Source organism: Diceros bicornis, chromosome 15 (genome assembly GCF_020826845.1).
Source record: "Diceros bicornis minor isolate mBicDic1 chromosome 15, mDicBic1.mat.cur, whole genome shotgun sequence".
Taxonomy (NCBI): Eukaryota; Metazoa; Chordata; class Mammalia; order Perissodactyla; family Rhinocerotidae; genus Diceros; species Diceros bicornis.
The window spans coordinates 20,914,487-20,937,677 of NC_080754.1; the positions used below are offsets into that span (position 1 = coordinate 20,914,487).

At 45.7% G+C, this 23,191-nt stretch overlaps 1 protein-coding gene across 3 annotated transcripts in view; it reads left to right on the plus strand.

Annotated features, from left to right (window-relative positions):
• ARHGAP31 (Rho GTPase activating protein 31) overlaps nucleotides 1-23,191 on the plus strand; it is a 113,183-nt gene that overhangs the window by 73,094 nt on the left and 16,898 nt on the right. For 2 of the 3 annotated variants that reach the window (XR_009222225.1, XM_058555838.1), the window contains exons 4-10: nucleotides 4,725-4,807; nucleotides 5,788-5,895; nucleotides 6,589-6,731; nucleotides 12,013-12,211; nucleotides 14,198-14,322; nucleotides 19,583-19,645; nucleotides 21,846-22,421. Coding sequence is in view for 2 of the 3 variants with exons in the window: in XM_058555838.1 (XP_058411821.1) it covers nucleotides 4,725-4,807; nucleotides 5,788-5,895; nucleotides 6,589-6,731; nucleotides 12,013-12,211; nucleotides 14,198-14,322; nucleotides 19,583-19,645; nucleotides 21,846-22,421 (1,297 nt within the window). In the remaining variant the exon portion in view is untranslated. The remainder of the gene's footprint in view (nucleotides 1-4,724; nucleotides 4,808-5,787; nucleotides 5,896-6,588; nucleotides 6,732-12,012; nucleotides 12,212-14,197; nucleotides 14,323-19,582; nucleotides 19,646-21,845; nucleotides 22,422-23,191) is intronic. The other variant, XM_058555839.1, reaches the window with a different exon arrangement.

Genomic DNA, 23,191 nt, shown 5'->3' on the forward strand with positions numbered 1-23,191 from the left:
CCATCTCAGACAAACCAGGATGATTGGTCACTCTGCCAGGATCCCAAGGTTGAGGGGACTTGCCTCAGCGATGCTGTTGTTCCCCATGATGGGGAATACTCGGGGGGTACTGTCCTGGAATTATGGCCAGAACGTGGCTGTTTGGCATTTTAAAACATGGACTCGTTCACTTACTCATTTCATTCAACAAAGGTCTGTTGGGCACTGTGTTAGGAAAACTCAGTCTTTCCCTCCAGTTGTGTCTCCTCTGCTACTCACACAGAACACCATACGCACAACACTTCTGACACCAGATGTGTGGGGGTTTTCCCACACCACACAATTCTCTGTGACGACAACTGGGGGTCCTAGAATTTAACTCAGTTCTGACACTATCTACCTTGAGATTGCATCAGATCCCACAGGTTAAGGGCTCAGTCCTGAAAGACTGCCCCCACCCCACTTCAGATGCCCATCACAAGCAGTAGGTCCCCAGATTACCCACAACTTCTGTTGACTTGGCTACAAATCGGAAGTTTCCATGACCTCCTACTCCTTTGGGTTTGATTAATTTGCTAGAGCGCCTCACAGAATTCAGGGAAACACTTACTTACGTCTATCAGTTAACAGCCAGGTGAAGAGATACCAGCTAGCCAGAGAGGGCAAGGTCTGGGAGGGTCCCGAGCGCAGGAGCTTCTGTCGCCATGGAGTTAGAGTGTGTCACCCTCCCAGTATGGATGTGTTCACCCACCTGGAAGCTCTCTGAACCTCACAATTTGGGGATTTATGGAGGATTCATCACGTGGGCGTGATCGATCATTAACTCCATTTCCAGCCCTTCTCCTTTCTCAAGAGAATGGGGAGAGGGGGCTGAAAATTTCAAGCTTCTCATTAGAACTTAGCCAGCCCTGGTGCTCTAGTGGCTGAGATTCGGTGCTCTCACCGCCACAGCCTGGGTTTGTTTCCTGGTCAGGGAACCACACCACCCGTCTGTCATCCTGTGGAGTGGAGTCACAGTCGACTCCACGGCACTAACAACAGTCATGACTTGGTCTTTCTGGTGACCAGCCTTCATCCAGGAGCCCACCGAGTTGCCTCATTAGAACAAAGACACTCCTATCATCCAGGAAATTACAAGGGTTTCAGGAGCCCTGTGGTGCTAGGAACCGGGGGCAGAGACTAATGTCTGTTTTCTATCATCTCAGGCACCTACTGTGTAGACCTGGCAGGCACAGTTCAAGGTGCTAGGGATTTAATGGAGAGCAAGACAGATAAAATCCTTGCTTTCATGGAACTTACATTTTAATGAAGGAGATAGATAGTAAACAAATTTAAAGCACAACTCTATAATGAGAACTGTTGATAAGTACTATGAGGAAAATGAATGCAGGGTACAGGGAAGAGGATGATGGGAACCACTGTTTTTGGTAGGATAATCAGAGGTCTCTCTCTGTGAGGCAATATCTGAACAGAGACAAGGGTGAAGTGAGGGAACAAATTGTGCAAACGTCTGGGGGAAGAGGGTGCCAAGAAGAAACAGCAGGTGCAAAGGCCCTGATGGAGGACACGCCGAGCTTTCTTGAGGAAATATGCAGAGGCCAGCATGGCCGGCGCAGAGCAAGCAAGGAGGAAAGTGATGGGAGACAGGGGATTGACAGATGGGCCTGGTCTCGTAGTCGTGCTTGTTTCCATGGGTGTGACAGAGACCGATGGGTATAAAGACTGTCTGGAAGGACACACAGTGGTTGCCTCTGGAGGCTGAGGGCCTCCAGTTGGAAGGAAGACTAACTTTCTTCTGTGTATTCCTTTGAATGCTTTGCATTTTAAAAATCATGTGCATGAATTACTTTTTAGCCTAACGTAATAGAAATGGATTTATAATAATTTTTAACTAATTAATACAAAATAAAGGGCGAAAACTGAGTGGCAGCTGGGTGCAGAAGGAAGGGAGAGCCATGGGTTGTTTGTCCACCCTGGTGACAGGGCTGCCAGAGCAGCAGGACTTGAGCTGCGGGGTGGGAGGGGAGGAGCAGGCAGTGGTGTTTGGGCAACAGAGAAAACAAGAATGAGGGGCATTTGCCAGAGTCCTCAAAGGGCAGGAAGCTGGGCTTATTGATACTGATTGGAAGAGAACAAATAGTCACAGACTCATCCTAGATCTTTTAAGATTTAACCATTAGCCAGATTGGCTTGGCTAATGTTGAGTGAAATTCTGTTTCAGGCAAAAAATTGGAATGGGCAAAGTTTCAACTCCCCTCCCCCAATTCCCCAATGATGCATTCCACCATCCTGATGAGGGAAGAGAAAGAGAGCTAAAAATAAGTTTGCAGTGACCGGACCCCTCCAGGAGAAAAACGGGGATCTAGAGAGCTTCTGACTAGGATTGGGGTGCCATGGGGAGAGGCTGTGAATAATGAAATAAACGCCAATCCCAAATGGGGCCTGCAGGCATCCGGGGCGAGCCCGTCGCCTCTCAGCACAAAGACGACTCACAGCTTCCTAAAATATTAAAGGAACGTTCCATGAGGGCTGTTAAATCGACCTACACCTTTATTCCTCAGACACATTTCTAGAAAGGGCAGCGAGGGTGGGTGGTTGGGGTGCTGTGCAAACCTTTTTGCGGAGGGAGGTAGAGAGGCCTCGCACCCCTTCCCCTTTGCAGGCTAGTATGTGGGAGGGTCCACCCCACATTCCACGGCTTCTCCTTCCCCTGGAGCTGCTCTCACTCAGCTCCCCTGATGAGGCTCTCCCCGCCTTGGGAGTCCGGGTCCTCTCCACAAATCTGTTTTCTAGATGACAGTTCCCAAGAAGAGAGCAGAAGTGTCAGGGTGCTTACTCCAGGCCCCATTCTTGTCCCCGCCCCTCTATCCTGCATATCTCAAGAAGAGAGGCGGGCGCCAGAGATCTCACTTAGGCTGGCTCTGTTCTCAGGCTTGCAAACCCACTAGAAGATTGGGACACCTGTGACTGTGACCCTCCTAGTCCTGCCTTTCTCCCCACTTCTGCTTAGGAAACAAAATCTCAAGTTTTCCCATGTAGAGAGTTTTGGTTGTCTTTAGAAATAGTTGGCTTCTGTGTATGTTTTACTTCAATTAATTAAAAAAAAGGAAAAACAGAAAAAACTTGGCATGGTGTCCACTTAGGGACATAGAATAAATATAGTCATTTAACCAATCCAGAAGGAGCACCTACTGTGTGCCAGGTACCATTCTAGGCCCTGGGACTCATCCCATCCCCGCACTTACAGAGCTCACATCTAGCGAGGGAGTCAGACAGTAAGCAATAAACTTAATAGATAAGTACACTATCTAGTATAAGTAATGGTGGTCAATGCTGGGGAAACAAACAGAGACAAGTGAGGGGGGTTGGGAGCTGCAGGCTGGGGCAGCGCCTTGGAGTTCTCCTTGAAGTTAGAACAGACACAGCATGTGCGGCCTGCAGCAGGGCCTGGCACACAGCAAAGTTAACTTCCTTCCACTTTTCTTTGCCTAAAAATTCTCGTCACTGAGAGTTGAACTTCAGCCTTTTCATACAAGCAAGAAATGACAGCTAAAGACCGAACAGAAGTGAACAATACAAGAAAACCACACCACAGCTAGAATCTTATTTTGGGTTGTATTGCTGGGGGCAGTATTTACCAAATTAGAGAGTCTATTTTCTGATTATACTTTTCATTATATACAAATGTAAAGCAAGTTTCCAGCACCAGGAGGAAAGACAAGACTGTGGAAGTCACATATGCCTGTGAATTCAGGATCATAAGGATTGAACTGAGCTCAGGAGCCCCGTTTAAAGTGTTTCTTGGTCTGGGTGGGGTTACATGGGTATAGGCGTATGAAAGAATTCATGCAGCTCTAGCTTAAGATTTGTACATTTTAAATATGTTTAAACTACATCTCGATAAAAAAGGGAAGATGTATTCCCATTGACCTTGAATTTAAGAAGTACCGCTCCCATGGTGGCAGTTCTCAAGCACTCAGCCCCTGCACTGGGAGGGGCCCCTGGGCACAGGTGGGACAGATTCTCAGGACAGGGCACAAGGGACTCTGCCCAGGGACGCCTGCGTTGTGCAGAAGCCCCAGGAAGCCTGTGATCACACTGCCTTTACTGACGTCCTTGCCTCTCCTTGAGGGCTCTGAGCTGAGGGGGGAACAAAATCCCCACACAGGAAACAACCAGAGAGCGGAGTCCGGGCAAGGCCACCGGGTCTCAGGGCCAAAGCTCTTATCCTGCTGAGAAGGCATGTCTTCCCGCTTCCCGGCATCTGTGACAGGCAGCCGCTGAGTGGCGAGGTCATGGCATAGTCTCAGGCTGTGGGGAGTGGCTGTTGGCACCCAAGAAGACAGCTGGATGAGTGAAGATGGAGCCACCCTGTCATCTCCATCTCACAGTCTCCCTCTGCCTCTGTCTCTTTATCTCTCCCACTGCGAGTCTCCGTGACTCTCTGCCACATGGACACACCCAAGATACTACACCTTCTTTACTGGATACCTGACAACCATCTGAGGATGCACAGAGACCTCAGCAATCCACACGTGCCTGTGTGCACACATTATTAGACACTTCACATTATGAAGCCTCAGAGATTTTGGTTGTTTTGACTAGAAAAGCATGCCTCGTGGGAAGCTGATCTCTAGGTGTGGTTGAGAGGCTGGAGTATGAGGGGCTTAAATAACACCCGCAGACACAGGCGGGTGCCCACCCTCTCCACCACTCACTGGGCTGCTTCATGTTCTTCCCCACAGGAGGCAGTGTCGCATTGCCCGGAAGAAGGCCAATTGGCCCGAATCCAAAATGTTATCCAGGAGCTTCCCCCGTCCCATTATAGGTAAGAATCCTTGGTAAATGAAATTTGTAGCCTCTCAATGTGAGGTAACACCAAAGAGGCCGGCTGGCATCATAAAAGGGAGCAAATTCAGTGGACAGTGGCTTTCCTGGGGCAATTTGAGGTGAGTGAATGGTCCCTTTTATCAAAGTGAGTTGGTGCCTGACCAGGGACATTGGTGGGAAGGGGCAGCCCACGTCCAGGTCACCCCTCAGGGTCCCACAGGAAGTCATTCCTATCACGCAAGCCAGCCTCACGGTGACAACCTAGGTTCTTACCCAGATTCATAGCACATCTAAATCTATGGAAACCAGGATGGCTTTGAAACAGAGTTTGATCATAGCTCTTGAGCATTTGGCTGACTGATGCCTCTATTTGCTCATCAGTACCGTGCCTTACATCATCCCATCCTTTCATTTCCTTCTCACAATTTAGCCCCTAATTTTACCACCTTTCCCAGTGTTCTCTATGCCTGCCCATCTTTCACAAGGGGCAGACTTTGGTATGGTGTAAGAAAGCACTTCCTAGCAATAATAGGTGTTATTCACCCATGAAATGAGCTCCCTAACAAGTACCATGTTACCTGTAGCTAGAAGAATTACAGAAAGAGCCAGGATAAGAGCTGGTTTCAAGACAGTGTGGAGGCCTTTCTGCCCCAGGTGAAAGGAGGAACAGGGAGCCACTAAGAAACCAGGCTCTGGAGTGCTGTGACTCCCCACTTCTGTCTCTGGCTGGTGCTCCGAGGGCCTCGGCTGACTTCTGACAAGACCGTCTCCCTTCCCCACCCCGGACCAGCATGCCTAGTGCCTAGAAAATTACTTCCATCAATCTTAATATCTTCCTGATATTCTTCCAAAGTTCATAAGATAGAAATATTTAGAGTCTCTTAAATCCAAACTTAGAAATTATCTCCAGATGTCAGGCTTCACACAGGCACTGAAGTTTCTTACTTTGTTAAAAAGAAAAAAAATGAACCATTACAGGACCTTGGAATACCTGATTCGACACCTGGCCCACATCGCTTCCTTCAGCAGCAAGACCAACATGCACGCCAGGAACCTGGCCCTGGTGTGGGCGCCCAACCTCCTCAGGTAACCACCCCACCCTCACCTTCTCACCACCCCAGTGGGCTCAAAGCAGCCGCCTGATTGAAACAGAGACTGGATTCTTCAGAATTGAAGCCCCTTGAAGACAAACCTGTAGCTAAGTGGTCACTTGTAGCACATATGAATTAAAGGTGATTTTCAAAGCCTTCGCTCTTTGCCTGCCAACCTAGAAATTCTGGGTTCCAAAGGTGTTTTCTGGCTACAAGCAGGATGTGACTGAAGTTATGGGTCTGTATGTTATAATTTCTTGAAAAGGCCTTTCTTGTCTTTGGGGCTTATTGTCTTCTGTTGGTTTTGGTGGGGTCACAGCTGTCTGTAACCTGAATCAACTGCTTCATATGGCTTCATAAATGATGACCTGCCCCGTGGAACAATGGGGTGGTGGTGGAAGGAGATCCTACGAAGGAAAAAAATCAATTCCTGTATATTCACTATTATAGTGTTTATAGTCTTGCAATGTGTAATACCTGGTAACTGATTTAAAATAGTTCAGTGTGTTGGGCTTCACAACCTTCGGAGGGTCCCTTTAGGTGGTCTTAAATTGTTAAAATATTCTATGGATTAACAAGCCGTATACCTCTAGGAGATGGGGCTTGTACAAAAGACCCACTCACTCCCCCTTATGCTTCAGTATCTAGAGCAGATTCGCTCACTGAATGTGTTTCTTCTACAATTTAGGTCCAAAGACATTGAAGCCACTGGTTGCAATGGAGACGCAGCCTTCCTTGCAGTCCGAGTCCAGCAGGTGGTGATTGAGTTCATATTGAATCATGTGGATCAAATCTTTAACAACGGTGCACCTGGGTCTCTGGAGAATGATGGTAACGGCACCTCCTGGCGTACACCCCACCAGCCCATCCTTTCCTGCCTTAGTCAGGCAGCCCAAGAATACGTCAGAGTGGGCTTGATTCCTGCTCTGAGTGTTGGCCGTGTGTGTGTGTGTGCTGATCACTCTGTGTGTCAGTGTCTGGAGATCGCCCTTATAGACATCTGTATGTGTGCAGCAAAGGTACGGTGTGTTGGTGTGTGGCTGTAGCGTGTTTCTGCTCAGTTGCATACATGGCCTATTCGGTGAATGTAGTGTGGTGAACTGGAGTTCTACTGGTTTTAGTGAGTTTTTAAACTCTTCGAGTTATTATCTAGAGGCACTGGCAATGTTCCTCCCTTTAGCTGTTAGATTTCATCTTTACTTTCAGTATGATATTTCAGAAGATGCTATGCCTTCATCTTGAAGTCTTAAGCGGAGGAGTTAAGGGGTAGCACGTTCATACTCACAAGTGTATTCGGAATGCATTCTCTTCACAAGCATGTCTTGAGTGCTTACTTTGTTCTGCCCTGCACCAGACACTGGGCGTACAAAAAGGAGTGTGTGCATGTGGACATGCGTATGCAGAGACTGGTGTTAGCATTGAAACCCACTGTGTCATATGGGTGAGGAAGATATAGCTATTTCAGGCTGGATGTTATGGGATGCAGAATATGATATTTTAGTGCTGTAGCTTTTATAATGGCATAACGAACCCTAGGAGTGAATTGGCTAATGCTGCTTGAACTCATATGAGCCTAATTTGTAAAAACCAGAAATCCAGTTGATTAAGAATTCTTGCCTGGTAACTACCATTTGTGTGAGAGTGGTTTTCCAACTTTAGCACACATCAGAACCAGATGAAGGGCTTGTTAGAACACAGATTACTGGGCCTCATCCCCAGGGTTTCTGATTCAGCAGGTCTGGAGTGCTGATGAGAATTTGTATTTCTAACAAGTTTCCAGGTGATTCTGCTGGTGCTGGTCAGGGTTTACATTTGGACAACCAGTGGTGTATGAGAACCGTGTCTGCAAAACATTTGTGTTAGCTGATCAAAGCATTCTTTTACAGTTCAGCTAATACATTTGGAAAAACCAAGTATAATCATCAGAAATAATTAATTGCAATTAGCATCAAATTTTTATTTCTGGTATAATTGTTCCCACCCTTACTCTGTCTTCTATCTGGCTTATGACCTTTCTTTTTAATTTTTTTTGTTGAGGTAAAATTTACATAACTTAAAAGTCACCATTTTAATCATTTTAAAGGGTACCATTCAGTGGTTTTGGGTATATTCACGGAATTGTGCAACCATCACCACTATCTAATTCCAGAACAGTTTCATCACTCCAAAAAAAAAAACCCATACTCTTTAAGCAGTCATTCCACGTTTTCCCCTCCCCATAGACCCTGGCAACCACTAATCTACATTCTGTCTCTGTGGATTTGCCTCTCATTTCATATAACTGGGATCATACAATATGTGGTCTTTTGTGATTGACTGCTTTCACTTAACATATGTTTTCAAGGTTCATCCATATTGTAACATGTATCAGTACTTCATTCCTTTTTATGATTGAATAATATTCTATTGTATGCATATACCACATTTTGTTTATCCATTCATCAGTTGATGGACATGTGGGTTGTTTCTACTTTTCGGCTATTATGAATAATGCTGCTGTGAGCATTCATGTACAAGTTTTTGTGTGAACATATGTTTTCAATTCTCTTGGTTGTATACCTAGGAGTGGCTGACCTTTCTTTTATCTTTATTTTAACTCTCCCATTATAGATGTATATTTTATCGTAAGCTATATAAATCCTTTATGAAAGTGAGAAGTAATATGCATTCATTCATTCATCCTTTTGAGTCAACCAATAATTTATTGGCAACTTATTCTATGCCAGAAACTCTTGCAGGCACTCCACATACATCATCTCATTGACTTACCACAACTATCATGAAGTCATTATCAACCTTATTTTATACAAGAAGAACCAGAGAATCAGAAAAGCTTAGTAACTGCCCAAAGCCACACAGCTAGTAACTGGAGGCATTGAACATTGAACCTAAAGCTTTCCACCCATGCTCTTTCCTTAACTCTATGCTGCCTCTGTGAGGAAAAAGTAGGAAAATAGTTAAATAAACCATTGTGGAGAATTATTGCCTTTTGGGAAATGTTCTTCTAGACAGCAACTCCTATCCATGACTGTTATTGTTAAGGTCATTCCTAATTCCAACCCGGAGATGCCTGTTCTCTTTATGACCATTGCCTTAATCATCTTTCATCCTGCACATTGAAATCCAATTTATTCTTGAGCCTTTAACTCTTGATTGCCTCCAATACTTATTATTCAGTGAATTTCATTTAAAGGTTCTTGTTATGAATTCATATTGACTTTGGTAAGGTACCATACTTAGTGTTTACACAAAATAGAATAAGTCAGACCCTCCGGAATATTAGATTTGGAAATAGGGTTCTATTTTAAACTAGACAGATTTTAGAAGTCATAGAATCCAATTGATAAGTGAGAGCAATGAGGCCAGAGAGATTGTGATATACCCAAGACTCATGAAAACATAAATATATATTGAGCACCCTGGGTGCCAGGCCCTGTTCTAGACACTGGGGACGGTGTCAGTGCACAAAACAGCAAAGACCCTGCCCTGCCTAGAGCTATGCACTGGTTGGAAAGACAGGCAGTAAATAAGTTTACAAATAAATACATTATCCCTTCAGAGACAATGAAGCCCTGAAAAAGCACAGCAGGATCGTGTGAGGGTCAGGGACGTGGGGGTGTTATTTTGGTACAGAGTGGCCGTGGTCTCTGAGGATGTGATCTTTGAACTGAGACCTGAGTGACAAGAGGAACCAGTCATGTGAGGATCTGGGGACAGACGTTCCAAACCCAGAGAACAGGGAGTGTAAAGGCTCTGAGGTGGAAAGGGACTCATAGTGTTGCAGAATGTCAGCCAGGGCGGCCAGAGCCAGTGTGGTCTCCAGAGTGGCTGCCCCACCCTAGCAGGAGCCAAAGACCAAAGTACCGAAGTATGGGTGTTGCAAGAAACTATGAGAATTTCTTTTTCATTTATTTTTATTGTATCCTTTGTAATTTCTATGATTTTGTATGTTTTCAATTACACATAATATAAGTACAGTGATATATATGTATAATTTACAAATATATACACGTATATAATGGGAGTATACATTCAAAAATTTTTACTGTATATTTTTGTAGACCACTGGGTCAGTGGGCAAAGAGGAGAGGGAAAGCCGATGGAAGGTCCTGGTCGGTCATGCTAGGAGTTTGTTCTCAGTGCCATGGGAAAGAATTGGAGGATTCTGAGCAGGGAGTGCAGGATCAGAGCATTCTGGCTGCTGTGTGGAGAGACTGGAAGGCAGCAAGGCTGGAAGCAGGGAGACCAGTTAAGGAGCTGTGGAAAGAGCTCAAGAAATCCAGTGGGAAACCATGGCAGCCTGGACTACACGTCGGCAGTGGAAAGGAGAAAGCGGCTGGATGCAGGATATGTATTGGAGGTAGAGTTACAGGACTTGCTTATAGGCTGGATCGGGGGGCGGTGCATCGAAGAAAGGAATGAACAAAAAATAGCTACTCCAGGTTTTGGCTTAATGCAACTGGGTGATCCATGGTGTCATTGACCAACTTGGAGAAGATGGGAGCAGATACTAGAGGTGAGGAGCAGAAATCACCAGCTCTGTTACGAAATGTAAAGTCAGAGATTCTTATTAAACATCGAAGCAGAGGCGCTGAGTAGGCCTTAGGATACCGGAGCCTGGAACTCAGGGGAGAGGTGGGTGCTAACCCAAGGCCTCTGAGCCTGCAGTCTGTTCTTCCCATTGTTCCAGTTGCTCCAGAATGATTTCATTGTTTAAGTAAATAAATAATTAACAAAATCATAAATAATCTAGATCTATGAACAAACACTGAGAGTAAATTACATTTAAATATTTTAACTTACTTTAGATTAAGTTGGAAAACTGGGTTAAAGTCAGAAACTTCACTGAGAAGTTTTCTGGACTGCATATCTACTGAATGGCATCCTGCTGAAAGACGGCCACGCTGTCCTCCCGGGAAACACACAGTGTCACCTACTGTCTCCATTTTCTGCAAGGCCCCTTTTTCAGTGGTTTTATTTCCCTCCGAAATAAGAGCCAGGGTCATGCTCTGCAAAGAGAAGCAGTGCCCTCAAGGTGCTTTTTGAAAATTAGGTGAGTTCTGGACCAAAAATGACTTCTTAGTCTCAGTTGACCCCCGTTGTCCTTGAGGCTCTTCACACCTTCTGAAGTTACAGAAAACTGGCAAGGTTGCCGAAAGACTAAATAGAGGCAAACTTAGGCCTCTTTTTTTTTAGTTTAGATCAGGGTTTCTCAGCCTTGGTACTATTGGTATTTGTGCTGGATGATTCTTGTTGTGGGGGCTGTTTGTAGGATGTTTAGCAGCATCCTTGGCCTCTACCCGCTAGATGCCAGTAGCACTCCCACACACACTTGTGACAACCAAAACTGTCTCCAGACATTGCCAAATGTCCCTGGCTGGAGGGAAGGGGTACAAAAATCACCCCAAGTTGAGAACCACTGACTCAGAGAAAAGAAATAACCCTGGACACCATTGATCTGTCATCATCACTTCTATTTCTAAAAAAAAAGCCATATAAGGAAAGGATTAGCTTGCATACACTTGAAGACAACTGGGTAGTGATTAAAAAGCCACTTATCTTTTAGGGATTAGTATAGGCTGTAAAATGTCTTTTTATTGCAGAGATATAAGGCTAGGTGGTCAAGGGAAAGTACAGGCTCTAACCTTAAATTGCCTTGATCCTGTGTTCCCCAGCTGTGGAGAGGAGGGGCAGTCTCCTGCCTTACCCTGGCTAAGTGAGGGTACCTCTATGGCTGGACATACATTCCCTCCTGGGCAAACCACTAGGCAGTTCCCAGGGGCAAAGACCCACTGCTGCTACTCTGGCCCACAGTGTGTGCTCAATAAGTGTTTGTCATATGAGTGAATGAATGAATGAATGAATGGTCTCTCTCTGCAAAGTCCAGGAAGTACAGGTTACCTCCTGAAGCCGTGGTGTGCTCTCTGGCTAGTCTGGCAAGGAGGTTTGTCGGTTTCCTACGTGCGGCCTCTGCCTCAGACCCCACCACACCCAAGAGAAGCCTCCTATCAAGAGATCAAGAATGGGGGAGGCTGTGGATGGGGAATCTGGCTGGACCCCATGCGCAGGCCTTCTCCCAGGAGGTCTATGAGCTCTTCCCTTTTCTTTATAGAAAACCGGCCCATCATGAAGAGCCTGACCTTGCCAGCCCTCTCTCTGCCCATGAAGTTGGTGAGCCTGGAAGAAGCTCAGGCTCGGAGCCTGGCTACTAACCATCCTGCTCGGAAGGAAAGGAGAGAGAATAGTCTGCCTGAGATTGTCCCTCCCATGGGCACCCTCTTCCACACCGTCCTTGAGTTACCGGACAACAAGTAAGTGGCATTCTTTTGAATTCTGAGAGATATTTGTGTGGAGGGGGACAGAGGAGGAAGGTATATAGTTTCAGGGCCATGATGGCAGCGTGGGTTGTGGGTGTCATTCCAGAAGAGAAGGGAGCTGTCTCCACCACTCTCTCTCACCAGTGGCTGATGCCTTCACACACTGCCCCAAATTTATCAAGATCCCCAATTGGGGTCCTTGACCAGAGATCCCTAGTACCATGACGGGGGTGGGCTCATAGGGGTCAAGAGTCATGACTGAAATCCTTCACTCCTTAGTTTAGACAAAACAGGCTGGATGTTTTCAAAAGGAAGTTTGCTAAAAACAAAAACTTGACCCTCTCCCCTCGTCCTCCACCTCCAAGAAACATTACAAAAGCTCTATATAGAGATGAATGGAGGACAAGTTGACAAATAGTGCCACTCTAGCCTGAGCTGTGGGTGTGCAGCACTTGGAGATGTGCATCCTTGGCTTCCGTTCCCCCTCTCATGCCTATTAGAGCCCTCCCTCTCTTCCAAACACAAACCAAACATCGTTCTCATTCATAGCATACTTTCTTTCCTTATTTCTCCCTCTCGCTTCCTCTGTTGTAACTCTGGTCTCCACTCATCCCTCCTCCCCGCCTCGCCCTCACTGTAAAAGGAGGCAGTAATTGAAGCAGGAGTCCTAAATTCTAGGCAGACAGTAGGTGGAGGGGCCGAAAGGCCATCTTTTCACTGCAGAGTGTCATCCCTGCTGTTTGGTCAGTGAAAAGAGGAGTGAAAACAGACACATCAGACCTCTTGTCAGTGCCCTCCCCATGATGGCAGGGCTGTTTCCCTTAGAGGGGGAGAAAGAGCGCTGCCACATCGCACAACTCTAGGGGGCGCCTGTCACACTGCATGTTATGGGAACTCAGCGGGCAAGAAACCCTCCATTTCCTGGAGTGCTCGAGACTGAGCCCCAGTGCTCCTTCCCCTTAATCCCTGGAGAATAAGACTTTCACCCTGGGATCAGGAAGAAAGTACCTCGGAAGGACCATCAAGTGCACTTTCTCTGTGCCTTCAACCATACCTGGGGTGCACTATACCCCAAGGTATGCAACCCTGTAAAATACACCCCAAGGCCAAGTACTTGAAAAAACTAGGCCAGATCCAGAGAAACCACCACGCACTACAGATCGCTGATTGATCATAAACACGCTGGGCTTGAGATCTGGCACGTTCTTTGCAGGGTTTCATCCTGGCACTCTCTGAAGTCCCATGGCCTGGCTGAGCCAGAGCAGGGCAAGGCCTCTGTGGTGACCCCTGGTGGCGCTGGGCTCTCGGACCCAGTCTAGCACTCTCCTTCCCCTGCCCCCTACTGAGGCATCAGGGAAATGAGAGACAGAGCCAGAGACACGCTCACTGCCCTCTGCATTTCTCTGCAGTGACCACTGACCACACCCAGCAGCCTGCAGCTCTCCCAGGCCAGACCCTTTTCCAAGTTGCTTTCTCATGCACCCCCTTTTCAGTCCATGAAAGTCTTCACCAGCCCTTTCCTCACCTGTGGATGTCCCACCTGTGTGGCCACAGTGCAGGGAGCATAGCAGGACTGAGGTCTGTGGTCTGTAGTGTTTACTCCTGTTAAAAAGAGGTATCTTTGAAAACCCAGACTAAAGTACTTGCCAGAATTCCCAGAGCTGTGTGGTTGCTCTTGACCTTTGAGTCCCCCTCCATCCCTGCCTCTGCTTGCCCCACCCCTGCCACTAATAGCATGACCTTTGCCTCTTCTCTGGGAAATGTGGTCCTTGGCTCTGACTCAGGAAAGCCTAGCTTGGTCATCTAGGGCATCCCCAGACAGGGTGAGAGTCAGGCTCAACTTGGATTTTAGAGAGGAATTTCCTGACATGTCAGAGCCATCCATAACTAAGAACACGACTGGGGTATTCCTTCTCAATTTAAATGCCCCACTGAAATGACTAGTTACCAAACTAACCCCTTATGGCTTGACTCTTTTAGAAGAAAGCTCTCCAGTAAATCAAAGAAGTGGAAATCAATATTTAACCTGGGACGTTCTGGATCAGACTCCAAATCAAAGCTGAGTAGAAACGGGAGTGTTTTCGTGAGAGGACAGAGGCTCTCAGGTAAGAATCAACAGCAGTTATGTTTATGAGATATATATATTTTTTTCCTAGTTCTGCTTCTTAAGTGTTTGGCTTGATCACGTCAAACTCCCCAGCCCTGAAAGAGAAACTTATAAATTAACTAGGGAGTCTTTTTTTTTTTTAGATAATTTTAGATTTGCAAAAATAGTACATGGAGAACCCATATCCCCTTCATACAATTTCCCCAAATGTTAACGTATTACATAACCATAATACAATGATCAAAGCCAGAAAATTAGTATCAATGTAATACTATTAAATAATATACTGACTTTATTCATATTTGGCCAATTGTCCTGGGAATGTCCTTTTTCAGGTCAAAGATCCAGTCCAGGAACCCATATTGCATTTAGTTGTTATGCCTCCTTAATCTCCTCAATCTAAGACAGCTCCTCGGTCTTTCTGACCTTGACACTGGAGGAGCATTGGCCCTTCATTTTGTAGAATATACCTCAGTTTGGGTTTGTCTGATGTTTTCTCATGATTAGACTGAGGTTTTGAATGTTGTGTCTGTCTCTGTGTGTCATATCAGGAGGTACATGATGCCAAGATCTTATGGCTGGTGATATTAACTTTGATCACTCGGTTAAGCTGTATACAAGGTTTTGCCTCTGTAAAGTTACTATTTTTCCTTTGCAATTGATAAGTATCTTACAGGAGATATTTTGAGATTATGCAAATATCCTGTTTCTTATCATACTTTCATCCATGAATGTTAGCATCCATCAGTGGTTCTTGCCTGCAACAGTTATGACTGTGGTGTTTTCCAAATGGTCATTTTCTATTTCCATCATTCCTTCTACGTTTATTAATTGAACTCTACTGTAAGGAAGATCTGTCCCTTCTCCCCCAGGGTCGGGTCATGAATTTTACATGGGGATGCTGCCCTGTGGGAATTATATCTGAGTGGTGAATAGGAATTGATGCAGGAAAGAACTGAGGGAACCACTATACCGTGGGGAATATAACCAATCCAGCTGAATATTGTGTCACAATGGGAAGACCAAAGAAATTTCCCTCAAAGACCTTTAGTATTATAGATTGAAAATGTGATTTTTAAAAATGGGGGCAATAGTGGTCAAAACAAGTTGTAAAAGGTAAATGTACAAATGCAATGAGCAAACCTTGGTTTGTAGATCCCAGTTTGGAAAAAAAAGGAGGCTACAAAAGATAATTTGGGGGACAAATATATTGGATATTAGAATTGTAAATTTTCATCATGTGAGAATGGTTCTTAGGAGACATCTGCTAAAGTTGAAATATTAAAGGATGAAGTGTCAAAATATTGAATCACACTTGCAAATGATTCAGCAAAATATAGATGGGTAGATATAGGTAAAGCAAATATACGGCAAAATGTCAACTTAGGTGATAGGTTTAGAGGTCTTCACCTTTTCTGACTGCTTGAAATTTTTAATAATAAAGACTTGGGGGGATAATTAATGCCTATGGGAAGAATGAGAGATAATATTTTTAAGGACTTTCCTTGAGCCCAGTGATAATTGTATGCTAAGGATCATAAAGCACAGATGTTAGAAATCTTCACGTTTGCCTATTGGAGTAATGAGGGACGTCACAGGGTATAGCCAGTACAATGATTCAGGCTGTAAATAATAGCAAATCCAACTCAACTATGTCCAGAAGGAGAAGGAACATCATTTCTGGTAGCTTGATCCTAAGAGCAGGGCCCCTTCTTTCCCAGAAGCCCCCATAAGCTCCCCTGCTGTCTTGGTTGCCTTCACTGAGTCATGAGGATCAATCCCTATGGCCAAGGGAGTGCCTTATGCTGATTGGCTTGGACCTGGGTTCCTGAACCAATCACTGGCATGAGGAATGGGATTGCAGCCAGATGTACCCAAGAAATGCAAGGGCTCTGTGAGAAAGAGGAAGGGAAATGGATTCTGGCTAGGCATTGACAGTATTCATTATATGGGGAACCATGTCTTTCACAAAATGGAAAGGCAGCCCAGCTGAAGAGGGCAAGTTGCCACATGTCTGGTGGATCAGATATAAATCAGAAATTAGGATTCTCAAAGGAGAATTTCAGGGGAGGAGTACCTGGCAAGAAACTCCTGATCTAATAATAAGAGATTTGCTTAAGCACATCAAAGAGAGAATTTCAGTTACAGAATCAGGGATACAATGAAAGAGGTTCACCAAGTAACGAAAAATCAAAAACAATAGAATAAAACAAACAAGCAAAACTGAAATAAATGATTTGCCTTGATCTTGACTTAGGAAGATTTCCACCCACATCTGCTTTTCAAAAGGAGGAAGTCCAAGGTGCTGGATCAAAGGGTGGTAAATGCACAGAAGGCGCAGGATGTCCTGGCCAGGGCCTCTCAGCATGGCTGCACCTCAGAATCACCCACGGGGTGGTTCACCCCCACAGCAGCTCTGCCTCAGGAGGTCTGTGGTGAAGTCAGGGTGTCAGTAACGTTTAAAAAGCTCCCCAGGTGACTCTGATATGGAGCCAGGGTTGAAGGCCACCAGTCTAACATCTCATGAACCAACTAATCAGAGATAGATCACCAAACTAGCTGAATTTTGATGGGATGCAGGGGTGAAATTAAAGACCCATCGGTGTGACCCATCAGTAATCAGTGAAATTAAAGACCCAATACAAGTGGCTCTCTGTGACCTTGACTATTGCCTGATCGGGTCACTTTTCCCCAGAAGAGTGTTGTTGCTAGAACCCTAGAAACTAAAGACTTGGGGGGTCTTTTATGGTCATAATCCACCAGTGTGGTCTCTAAGTGGCACATGGGCTCAATATTTGTTGAAATATATATGTGAAAAAAGTGAATCAGTGGATTAAGATATTTAAATAATTTTTAAAATCTTTTTAAAAACTCCATAACTAAGAGCATTTAAAAACTTGACATACCAGGGCCGGCCCAGGGGCGTAGCGGTTGAGTGCGCGCGTTCCACTTCAGCGGCCCGGGTTCGCAGGTTCGGATCCCTGGCGCACACCAACTCACCGCTTGTCAAGCCGTGCTGTGGTGGAGTCCCATATAAAGTAGAGGAAGATGCACACGGATGTTAGCCCAGGGCCAGTCTTCTTCAGCAAAAAGAGGAGGATTGGCATCAGATGTTAGCTCAGGGCTAATCTTCCTCATGAAAAAAAAAAAATTGACACACCATGAGTAGTATTGGGGTTTTTTTTCGGGGGGGCGCGGGTGAAGAAGTGTTGAACCATATTTAGAAAATGGAACAGAAATGGGAAATAAAGGATAAGAAAAACTGGAGTATTCGCTGAATGAAGATGCATCCTCTCTGGAGTCTCCCAGACACCAGTGTCCTGGAATTTGTATATTATCAAACAGGCAGACGCCAGGGAACCCTCCAGAGTGAACTCCTTTGAGCTGGAAATCCCCAAGCCATAGGGATAATCTAAGAGCAGGGCCTCAAGACCTCAAGGCTGCCAGAAAACTCGTGGAAGCACTTCCGTGAGCCCGGGCCAAGATCCCAGACAGAAAAATATGATCTAAATATGGTCATGGGCCAAGGAGCCCTGTGCACTTAGTTACCATCCAGAAAAGGGGCCAGCAAATCTTTGGGGACTGTTCCCAAAAGCCACAGCTCTGATGTGCTGCTGTGGCCACCAAGGCAACATGGAGATGCATCTTCAGAAAGAGAGTCCAACGTGGCAGGTGAACACTGATGGCGCTGCAGACAGAACTGTTGCCCATCCTCCATGACACTCAGCGTCACCTGGTCACTGCCTCTAAAGGCCGACACATGAAAACCAGAGGAAGCCCAGAAATGCAGCCCCAGGAAAATAAAGGCAAAAGCTTGTCTCAGAACACACAAAGGAAGGGGCGCCAGCGAGGCAGTTTTAGGATAATAAGTCAGTTTGTAAACTTGTGGAAATAGCAGATCTTCAAAGGATAAGAATTCTGGCTTACTATTAGAAGGAAGGAGGGTTCAATCTCTGCCATTGGAGGGTTTGAGTGAAGATGGCTGTGTCCTCCCACAGCACTATGGGCCCCAGTGGGAGAGAAGCCCCAAGCTGGGGAGGCCCAGGGGCTAATTCAGAACCTCTCAGAAGGAGCAGGATTTGGAACAAAAAGGAACAAAGGGAAAACTTTAAAAGAGGGAAAAACAAGCATGAGTTAGGGCCCTATTTGGGTTAGGGCCAACTCTGAGTACTTCTAGAACCATCTCCTGGGTTCCCCTTTGTTACTGAGCCCTGGTCTATACTGAATAACATTGACAACAACAGTAACAATAGTAACTTTTTATTGAGCATTTATTCTATTCTCGGTTGGTACAACCTAACTGTTTTATGTGCATTACTCATTTAACCCTCACAACAGCTCTATTTTTCCTCATTTTACATGTGAGAAAACTGAAGTTTAGAAAAGACAAGTGCTTATTTGAAGTTATACAGCCCAAAGGTGGCAGAGTTGGGATTCAAAGCCAGATCTGTCCGAATCCAGAGTTAGTGGAAAGGCTACCAGCTCTGGGCCTCCTGCTTGGCTTCCAAACTACCCTCTTTCCCCTCCCAGCAAGCTTGACCTGGAAGGAAGTACCTTCCAGCCAATACAGCAAACTGAAAAGAAATGATGTTTATGAAAGTGCCTCATCCTGTGCCTGGAATAATTTTTTACTTATTGAAACCACACTCTTCCAAAAACCTGCTTAGGTGGCTTACAAAGATGCATAGAGTACACCAGGCACCTAGCGGATGCTCAAAAAAGGGTGAGGTTGTTGGGTGAGACCAGTGGGGGAGCAAGCAGTCTGCAGACCCAGGAACAGAGCTGCACATGGGGAGAAAGGTGTCTTCAGCTCTCCTGGGCCCTCTCACTGGTTGTACCAAATTCCTGGGTGCTGAGAGATGTGGCTGCCGCCGAGAAGCCTACTCTCCTGCCTGACAAATAGGAAGGGTTGCCTGGATTCTACCCCATGGATTAATCTTTGAATCCTTTTTGTACAATAAAATTGGATTCAGGACTCCTCATTTGCTAATAGCTATTTGACAAAATTGTAATTTACTTTTATCTGTAAAATGTTATTGAAACTTTGATCTACAAATGCCCTGTTTTTATAAGGTCAGTCCCATTAAGATGTAGGAACATCTAGGGTGGAGTAGGGGAATGTTTTCCGAAGGGGAAAACGATAAATACTTGAAAAACTTTCCTGAAGAAAGTTCTCGTGTACTCACAGCCTGACCTATTGTTCTGACTGCTTCCTCTTCACATGCATTCATCAGGGATATTTTTTCTTTTGTCTTTAGTGGAAAAGGCTACTATCCGACCAGCTAAAAGCATGGACTCGCTGTGCTCGGTGCCGGTGGAAGGTGAGGTTTTACACTCAGACTCGGAACTGGGCTTTACAACCGGGAGACCGGAGCTCCCACACCAGACTCGCGTTCGTAAGCTGCCGGGCCTGCTCGACTCCAGTCACGATCATACAAGATCCTCAGCCCCGAATCCCTTCCTGACCCTTTCTGAACCCAAAGCGTTCACATAGCCCTTGCATGAACCTCCCCTACTCTACCTACCACACAGTGAGGCCTCAAGAGGTGTCCTCTCTCCCCAGCCTTCCTCTGACCACAGCTGGAGATGACAGACAGCTATTTTACATTCAAACCTGAACTAGGTCAAAGGTCAACACCTTTTGATGGGAGAACAGTTTTTGTTTAGTTTTTTAGTTTAGTTTATTTTTTTAGTTTAAATAAATTTGAATTTTATAAAAAAAGATCAAGCCCTGAAAACCAAGGCAGAGGAGGCTTCCCCCTTGGGCATAAAGAAGAGCCAACCACTGGTCTATATCTCAGAGCTTTGTGCCTCGATGCTTATGTGTCTTGAATTTGCATGTTTCCATAGGCTTTAGCTTCACCATGCTTGTCAAGTCATGATTTTGAGTTGGTAGATTCATTCATTCATTCATTCATTCATCAATAAACATTGATGGGCGTCAACTTCATGCCAGGCATGCATGCACGGTGACATCCCTTGTTGTAGTAGATGTGTGTGTAGAGTTGCATGCCAGGTGACACTGTCACCAAAGCATCACCTCCCCACGTTGGTTCTCACAGCTCCGGCCTGAAGGGCTGACCTGCCTGTGCCTCTTGCTTCTGTTTTTGTGAAGCGGCCAATAAGCACGGTGACAAGTCACAAGGCACAGGGCTCGCCTAGCAGCTGACTGTTCAAACTCTCCCACATTTATCCCATGACTTTCCAACCTCTTCAATACAAGACATTTTTCTCTTTGATAAACGAGGCAACCTGAAACAATACAGAAAATCTCTGGAACAACTTCCAAAAAATACTTCTAAACTTGTAAAATACTCAGTGAGGTCTTTTTAAGCTGACTCAATACGTTTAGCATTTTCCCACCTTTACATTCCTCCATTTGCTTTGGTTTTGAAACCTCTTGGGGCAGTTCTTGCCCAATTTTTTTTTTTCTTTTTTGCTGAGGAAGATTTGCCCTGAGCTAACATCTGTTGCCAATCTTCCTCCATTTTGTATGTGAGCCGCCGTCACAGCACGGCTGCTGATAGAGAAGTGGTGTAGGTCCATGCACAGGAACCGAACCCGGGCCACCAAAGTGGAGCATGCCAAACTTAACCAGTAGGCCACCGGGGTTGGCCCTTGCCCAATTTTATAGAATTTAATATTTCAAAATCTCAGTCACCACATCTGCGGGCCTTGGGCAGGTTATCTATCCTCTCTGGGTCTCAGTTTCTTCATGTGTTAAAGATTGTTACACTTCCCCCACCGAGTGGTTGTAAGAATTTTAAGCCCAACGTTGCATAAGATGTCCAGCATAGCACTTACTATCTAGTTGGGAATTATTTCCAGATCGCTGGCAACTCACTTGTCATCTCCCAGCTTATTTATTTCCCATACAGATTTTTCTCTCCTTTGCTTTCACTTCCACGTCAGTCAGGAGCTTGCTGCTCACAGCGGTGCTTTCTAGCATTGAGTTAATTTACTTCTCTAGTTTCTCATCCTCTGGTGGAGGAAGCCTGGGAAAAGGCAGACAGGTCTAGCCGGGAACAGCCTTCGTTTCCTTGCTGGGAAATCAAAGCCCTGTTTGGGTCCATCTGCCAGAGAAGACTTAAAACAATAATTTTAAAGCTTTAAAATGAAACAAGATTCTGTTAATTTGCCGCTTTTGTCTTCTCCTTCATTTTGAGCAAACATCATTCTAGCATCTCCCATCAATCTTTTTATTTTTTCGTGATCTACATTTAATGCTTGGTGGATGGCTGCTCTGTTTGGCAATCTTAGCGGTGGCCTTATGTTGGAAACTGTTCTACCTGCCAAGTTTGAAAGGGATACATATGATACAACAGCGGACGGTTCTATTTGAGCATCATGAGATGCTCCAAATTCTGTGAGCGTGAGAAGATGCTTCCTCTTGTCAACCACATGTTGTGCACCTGTCTTTATTAGGAAGGCTGTGCCCTTTATTGTGTACCTGCCTTTATGCAAGGCTGTGCAGTTGTGTGTGTGCCCAGCCTGCTGACCAAGTGTTTGTTTTTTCATTAGGAAAAGAAACCAAAGGAAATTTCAATCGAACAGTCACCACTGGTGGATTTTTCATTCCAGCAGCGAAAATTCACTCAACCAGCACCGGCAGCTCCTGTGACCTCAGCAAGCAGGAGGGCGAATGGGGCCAGGAGGGGATGCCCGCAGGGGCGGAGGGGGGCTTTGACATGAGCAGTGACCGAAGCCAACTCCAGGGCACTCAGGCCCGGCCCCCACCTGAGCAACTGAAGGTGTTCCGGCCTATCGAGGATCCTGAGAGTGAGCAGACAGCACCCAAGATGCTGGGCATGTTCTACACCTCGAATGACAGCCCTGGCAAATCTGTCTTCACCAGCAGCCTCTTCCAGATGGAGCCGTCGCCCCGGCACCAGCGCAAGGCCCTGAACATCTCTGAGCCCTTCGCCGTGTCCGTGCCACTCCGCGTGTCCGCCGTCATCAGCACCAACAGCACCCCGTGCAGAACACCCCCCAAGGAGCTGCAGTCTCTTTCCAGCCTGGAAGAGTTTTCTTTCCAGGGATCAGAGAGTGGAGGTTGGCCTGATGAGGAGAAGCCAGTGGGAGCTGAGACTTCTACAGGTAAAGCAGGAGAGAGGGTCTCTTTCCTTTGCAAGAGATAAAAACCAGATTTAAATGTGCTCTCACAGAGTTTGCAAGACAATGTAGTGAAGTAGTTAAGATTGTGCGCTTTGGAGGCAGACAGCCTGGGTACAAGCCCAGGCTCAGCCATTTCACCGTACAATCTTCAGCGAGTTAACATAACCACTCTGTGCCTCAGCTTCTGGATCTGTGAAACGGGAACCATGTTGATAATCGTACCTTCTTCATAAGTTTGTTATGAATATTAAATTATTTAATACATATAAAGCTCTCAGGACAGTGTCTAATACATAGTAAGTACTCAGTAAATGTTATCGTACCTGTTAGTGTTATTTTATTCACTCACATAGTAAGAAGACAGGAGGAAAAGCTCACAGAGTGGAATGCAGAGCTGGAATCGGGGATTCAACTCTTCTAGACTCAATCTCTGTCCATCCCTCCAACCCACATTTCTGCCTCATATCTGCAGAGAACATGGCTAGCAACCTTAGCAATGAGAAGGAGCATCTTTCTCCCAGTTTCCTTATATCAAACACAGGGAAGACTCTGATTGGGCCTGCTTGGGTCATATGCCCAGCCTTGGGCCAATCACTGTTGCTGGGCTAATAGAGTTGGTTCTAAGATTGGCTAAGTTTGAGTCCCTGGGCCATCTCTGGAGTGGGCAGGGGTTCTTTGGTCAACAGCCAAACATGAGCCACATAAAATGGAGATAGTGAGAACCTCAGAGGAAAGGATGGCTGAGAGACAAA